General features: G+C 41.0%; 1 protein-coding gene across 1 annotated transcript; it reads left to right on the top strand.

Annotated features, from left to right (window-relative positions):
- Positions 1-242: 242 nt before the first annotated feature.
- On the top strand, positions 243-4422 carry LOC128377554 (terminal nucleotidyltransferase 5A-like). The gene is made up of 2 exons (XM_053337510.1): positions 243-799; positions 1921-4422. The coding sequence occupies exons 1-2, from the start codon at positions 374-376 to the stop codon at positions 2734-2736; spliced, it is 1242 nt and encodes a 413-aa protein (XP_053193485.1). The 5' UTR covers positions 243-373; the 3' UTR covers positions 2737-4422.
- The last annotated feature ends 2559 nt before the right edge of the window (positions 4423-6981 follow it).

Genomic DNA, 6981 nt, shown 5'->3' with positions numbered 1-6981 from the left:
CTGTGTGGAACAAGCATTTCGATTATAAAAGTTGATGTCTGCTTTCCGGAGTTTGGCGACAGGGTCGGAGCGGAGCGCGCAAAGGGGCAGCAGATGCTGGACAGTGACTAAGCCTTACGGCTGGGAAGCTCAAGAATTTAATTTGTCTGGACTGCAGACTTTATGTAAGAAGTAGGACAAGTATAACGCCGCCCAACTAGTTCTTTCCGTCATGCGTGAAGACGCTTTGCCGTCCAGCATCTTGTTGTTATGACAGACATCAGCGCTGAAGGTTCAATTCTACAGAAAAGTTATAGCTAGCTGATGCCACAACTCCTGCGGGAGTTAGTGGAAAGTTTGGTCGTTTACATTCTACTGTCTACCTCTCATCAAGATGGACGAGAATGTAGTGTCTGCTGTGGCCGACAGCTGCTCGGACGGGGAGAGCATCAACCTCAGCGTGCTCAACTGGGAGCAAGTGCAGCGGCTGGACGCCATCCTCACCGGCTCCATCCCCATCCACGGCCGGTGGAGCTTCCCCACTCTGGAGGTGAAGCCACGGGATATCGTCAAGGTGGTCCGGAGCCGCATGGAGGAGAAGCGGATACATGTCCGGGAGGTGCGACTGAACGGCTCTGCTGCCAGCTACGTTCTTCATGAGGACAGCGGTCTGGGGTGGAAAGATCTAGACTTAATATTCTGCGCCGATCTGAAAGGAGAAATGGAGTTTCAGATAGTGAAAGATATAGTTTTGGACTCTCTTCTAGACTTCTTGCCGGAGGGAGTGAACAAAGAAAAGATCACACCAGTCACCTTAAAGGTAGTATATGACATTTTAACATATGAATATTGTATGATTTGCAAAATGAAATTTATGTTTTGTCTCAAACTTTCAAACCAGGAAAGACAGAGCACATTTTGTATAACTTCCTCCTCATCTTCTTTAAATTTACTCTTCCTTATACTCTGCTGAAGTGTTGTGCATTTTCCAGTCAGTGCATGCATGCCCAGTGGGCAAAATGCACTTTTATATAAAGTGCAACATTTATGAATACAATTTAGAAATAGAAAACAAAGATATGCCCCCAGTACATACAACTAGCACAGAGATATAATCCTTCAAATAGTAAAAAGGTTGGTTTCCAATTCAAAGAGGATTCTGTCTAATCCAATTGGAGTCGGATCCACATTAATCAGTCGGCCCTCAGTTACCTGGATACCGAGGACTACCCAGGCTACTAATGGCCACCAACAGATGTGACCAGTAAAACATCAGAGACTAAATCAAGATGTTTATCTGGTGCAAATTTGCACGAGTGCCTGGTTGTTCAAAACCTGCTCAAACTAACACTAACATTTCTATCCAGAGATCACCATGTAATACAGTTCTCTCTGATTAGCAGCTGTAGAATGCTTTAAAGAGTAATAAGCTGAAGAGGTGTTTTGTATAACCTATTGAAGTATGAACTAACATTATATTATAGTTTTGAAAGGAGAAAAAAAGCACAGTTAGGTAACACAACAAGAGGAGACTGTGGGCCTTTTGCGAGAGGAGAAAAAACTGAGACATATTCTATTAAAAAAGGTCAAAATAATTCTGGTCCAATATACCCTATTATTTGCATTTATGTGTTCAACTGACAGATGGAGTATGGAGAAAAAAATTAAAACGTAGAATCATTCTTTTTTTGTATAGTGTTGGTAGAGAAAATGTTTTCAATATAATGATATGTGCGCATTCTGCAGTTACAAGAATGAATATAAAGGGTTTACATCAAGGTGTTAAAGCTCTTTATTCTAAGTGTTTTTATTTTTTTTAAATTCAGTTTTCCCTGATGGACACTTGAACCTGTAAAAACATGAGATGCAATGGACATGCATAGATCAACATCTTTATTACCAGTCTGTGATAGCAACTAATTTTTAAATTGTGTTTTTCAGGAGGCCTACGTGCAAAAGATGGTGAAGGTTTGCAATGACTCAGACCGCTGGAGTCTAATCTCGCTTTCCAACAACCGTGGAAAGAACGTGGAGCTCAAGTTTGTGGACTCTCTCCGACGGCAGTTTGAGTTCAGCGTGGACTCCTTCCAGATTCGCCTGGACTCACTTCTACTCTTCTATGAGTGCTCTGAGCACCCAATGGCTGCCACTTTCCACCCTACCATCCTTGGGGAGAGTGTCTATGGTGATTTCCCCACCGCTCTTGATCACCTGCGCAAGCGCCTCATTTGCACAAGGAGCCCCGAGGAGATCCGAGGCGGGGGCTTGTTGAAGTACTGCCACCTGCTGGTACGGGGTTTCCGCGCAGCATCTGGTGCTGAGATGAAACTGCTGCAGCGCTACATGTGTTCACGCTTCTTCATAGACTTCCCTGACGTAAGCGAGCAGAGGAGAAAGCTAGAGTCCTACTTGCAGAACCACTTTGTGGACCTGGAGGACAGGAAGTACGACTATCTGGCTACATTGTATGATGTGGTGCAGGAGAGCACGGTGTGCCTGATGGGTCATGAGAGGCGCCAGACGCTCAACCTCATCTCGTCGCTGGCATTGCGAGTCATGGCTGAGCAGAACGCCATCCCCAATGCTGCCAATGTCACCTGCTTCTACCAACCGGCTCCTTATGTCTCAAATGGCAACTTCAGCAACTATTACGTAGCACAGGTTCAGCCTGTCTACTCCTGTCCTCCCTCGCCTCATCAGCAGTACCTTCCTCATTCGCAACATCCCATGTATGCCACCTGGTTGCCCTGTAACTAAACTTTGTGTACATTCATTCGCTTTTGTGTAACCGGTGGGATTCACACACCTTTAAAAGGGATGAAAGATGACATTTTTTATTTCTTCTTTGAAATGGGAAATTGAAGGAAATGAGAAAAGGAAACACAGGAGTCAAAATTAGACAATGAGTGTACATAAAAGAAGAGAAGAAAGGAAGGAGGGGAAATGAGGACAAGGAACATGGATCACAGAAGTGGGCCAAAGCAATGCTTTTCCCTGGGGTATGGTGCCACAGCGGGAGGAGCTGAGCACACAAGGAAACATGCCAATGAGAGAGGCTGACCCATCAGTTTTCGGGTTCTTGGTAAAGCAAACCACAGGTTGAGCTCAGCCTTGATGAGACCAACAGCCTGGATATGATGATATGTTCCTCATGTGTTGTGAGTTGCAGCTCACAGAAACTGGCCACTCACATTTTAAATGATGAACATGTGAAATACCTACATTCTCCAAACATTAAAAAACCAAAGCAGACACTCACATACAAATACAATGAGTAATAGAGAGATAAGAGGACAAAACCAAACCCATATGATGTGCTGGAGATATTGATTCATGGTCAAATAACAGTGATCTTCTGACCTTTCTATGTGCACTGTTGTGTAGGACTCCAATTTCCACAGACAATGCAAAATGAGGAACTGGATACTGTTTACAAATCCAAAGTTCTACTTTGAAAAAAATACACAAGAAACAACAAAACAATGCATGCTTTATTTCTGTACAGGAATAATTTTCTTTAAGTGCCTCGATAAATCTGAAAGGGAAGAGATATTTTTGTGATTCTTTATTATACAGAACTGTTAAATTGTCTAATTGGCAGTACTGTTTTCAAGGTGATAATGAATATGTTGTGGAACAGAGAGTTTACCTATGCTGAGTAAGGTCTCTTATACTGAGGGATTTTTAAAAAAAAACAGATTATTTTTTGACAATGTTTAGTGGAAGTCTCAACTTTTATCTGCAGTCCTGCTGCACATCCTGGTTACCAAAGAGGAAGTAACATAATAATCTCATCATCTACAGAGAGAGAAAGGGGGAAGGCAGTAGTTGGATAAAAAAATGCTTATACCAGTAAAAAAGATGGTGAGTAATTTTGATGGAGTTGTACAGAATGGATACAAGAGAATTTTGTCAAAAATAGAGTAAGTGTGACAACATGGCTGGAAAGTCTCTGGAAACGCTCTTAATTGCAGTTTTATTGACACGGTTGATGACCAAAAAGCTATTTATCACATACAGAAGATAATATAAATATCTGTGGGGGATGCAACAAATAAGAATGTTTTTGAAATATGTAAAAACAAAAAAAAATTGCCTATAAAGATTTCTAAATGTTATTTCGTAATGCAACCCTTTATCAAAATACATTTGAGCCATATGCTGAAGTATAACAAATTGAAAGGTGCCCTGTGGACTTTCTCAAAACTAAAATACATAGTGTGTGTCCCTAAGGCATAACAAAAAAAGCTGAATCCACTTCTTTATCCTCTTCATAAAACATTTGTAACTCTGATTTTTAAAATATAAACATTGTTTACGTCCATGTTTGCTAGCTTGCAGTCTTCTTCTTTACTGCCAATGTTGGTGTATTACAATGCTTTGTGCATTCCTGCAATTCATGATACAAACTCACTGGTATGCTACTAGTAGTCAAAAACCCTATAAGGCACCTTTAAATTTCAAATTCATGACATGACAAAAGTAAAAGTTATGTGTTTGCAATACATTTTGAAACAGGGACAACCAGTTTTCTAAATGTACACTGGAAAGACTTAATATACATCATTCAATTAAATATCTTCTACTTCATCTTTAATATTTACTTTACATAGTTTGAAGTCAGGCACAGAGATGTCGGCTTCATGAAAAAAGAAAAACATCTTCCATCCATGTGTAAGAAAGAAAAAGATACTGATCAAGAGAGTGAGTTAGATGTGCATCCTTGTTATGACGTCTGCTAATATCTGCAGACCTCACAGAGATCTAATGAGCTGTTTGTCAGAGTGGTGGAGATTGGATTATGTTTGCAGTGATGTTGTAACTTTTGAATGGGCAGGCGTGTAAGTGCAGTGTAGAAGAGTCAGATACTCAGCAGAGGAGAACATTACAAAATGTTCCACATTAAGCCAGGAAAGGTTCAAAGATGATGAATGATGATGAATATAGGCCAATATATATTTCATCTCTCTTTTTCTGTTTTTATGGAAAAGAATCAGAGTTTGAGATGTGTGGAAATTTGGGCTGCATGAGCAGTTGACAGCTGTCGAAATTTTATCTCCTCCTAGCATGAAAAAGTACCAAACAGAGCGGAAATAATGTTAAAAATGTAGAAAACAGATAAAGACAATCACGGAAATATTTGGACAGCAATAAGACAGAGTTGAGAGTTTTGTGTTATCACAAAAACAAAAGGTGTAAAAGTCATATTTTTTAAGTGCAAGATCTTCAGCATATTCTCTCAAACTTGTCAGATCTCATATTTTTCTATCAATCTCTATTTTTGTACAGTTTGTGTTTGGCTGATGTAGCAGGCAGATCCAAAGCTGTGTTTTTGAGTCTAAAGAGTATTTTTCTTGTGATGTATGCACATTTGTTTTTATTTGGCAATGCCGATTAACTTCATGACCATCGTATGTGAGCTATTTCATATGGAATTCTGTTGCTCTAAAGAGATTGTTGCGAACTGTTCCGTATGTGTTTTTAACTGCCGTCCCATTTGGACACAGAAATAATGATCTGATAATTGTGTTCAAGATGACAAACTTCATAATTAAAGAAAAAAAAAGATCATCAGACAAAAGTTCTTCTGCTCAGTTTTTTTCATGATCACTCTCATCACACATGCTACAATCTGTTACAACAATCTCTATAATGGTTCTTTGACGTTTCACATTGTGCAACCACAGTTCAGTTTAAAAAGCTGTGATAGCTAGATTTGGTGCCCAGGCTTTGATAGATACAGGAAAAGCCTTTATCAGGTCAGCATCCCCAGGTGCCCGCACAATCTCAATTGGTGCGATTCATGCTGCCAAACAGTGACAGCTGAACGTGACGGGATTCCCTTCCAAGAGACGTTACCAACGGGCGTCACCAACTGCCAATTGCCGTCATTGTGCCCGTTTGCCAGACCTCATTAGCAGTGAGTCAATTTGCAACAGCAGGCAGATCATGTATATGCTCAGACTTTACTACCAGCAGCGCCATGGTCTCCAGAGACACATGGTAACTGACTGAGTGGATTGGCTCCATGTCTGCTTCACTTTAATGCCCGGAGGCCTCAGCCTCCAGATGTCACTTTCCCTGCTGACACTGTGAAAACAAATATTTTACTTTCTTTCATCTCTTTTCTTTCTTCCGTCTGTCTCTTTGTCACTCTGCTTATTTTCTCTTCTCTCTACCTTTGACGTTAACCTTATGTCTTTGGCCAACACGCTGTCTTTAATAAGCTTGTGATATGTGCAACTCTGATGTCACTTGTGTCTGGTTGGTCTGCTTTCTCACTGTCTTTTGAACACACAGCTTTATGTCATCCATGCCCCCTGTTTTTCTTGCCCCCATCAATTCCTTTTTTATTACTGCCTACATGAGCTCATTGATGAATTTAAGCAGAGAGAGATGAGCTATGGAGAAGAGAACAGGGCCAATGTTATCCCCTGTTAAGAGGGAGAGAGTGAACACTAAATATAGGCCCCCCTCTCAGCCACTGTAAGGACATTAGCCCATCTGCAGAAAGCTGATTAGCTTCCCTCCATAAGCATACTCGGTGCTCTGGTGTGGTTACTGTGGAGAGATTTGCTGGCTATTGTACTGTAACACATACCTCCCCCATCTCCTGCCGTCTTTTAGGTCACTCTTGCTGGAAAGGACAAAACAAAAATTCAGTCCACTTCCTTATCAAGGGCTTAAAGGGAACTGAGAACAAGGGATTGAGGCATTTAGTGTGTTGCACAACAAGGAAAGGAGCTAACCCAATAAGAGAGGCAGCTTAGTGAGTGTGTTACTATGGTGCTTGAAAGTAGTGTAGACAGGTGGGCTCAGCCAAGGAACAGTGTCATGTAGTTTTTGAGGAAGGTCTCATACAGAGAATATCGTAGAAAAGCGGGAACTGCGCCCCCTGTTGGGGTTACAAACTCAGAGGTTCTCTATATGCCTTTAAAACAAAACTTATCATATAATCATTTTGGTCAATTTGCATGTGAACAGATAGTGTGCAGTATTGTT

Source organism: Scomber japonicus, chromosome 17 (genome assembly GCF_027409825.1).
Source record: "Scomber japonicus isolate fScoJap1 chromosome 17, fScoJap1.pri, whole genome shotgun sequence".
Taxonomy (NCBI): domain Eukaryota; kingdom Metazoa; phylum Chordata; class Actinopteri; order Scombriformes; family Scombridae; genus Scomber; species Scomber japonicus.
Note: the sequence above shows the minus strand (reverse complement) of the source record. Positions and strands in the feature narration are given on the sequence as shown.

Coding starts and splice junctions, on each gene's coding strand:
- LOC128377554 (XM_053337510.1), top strand. CDS start 374: ATGGACGAGAATGTAGTGTCTGCTGTGGCCGACAGCTGCTCGGACGGG. Junction 800..1,920: donor TCACACCAGTCACCTTAAAG/GTAGTATATGAC, acceptor TGTGTTTTTCAG/GAGGCCTACGTGCAAAAGAT.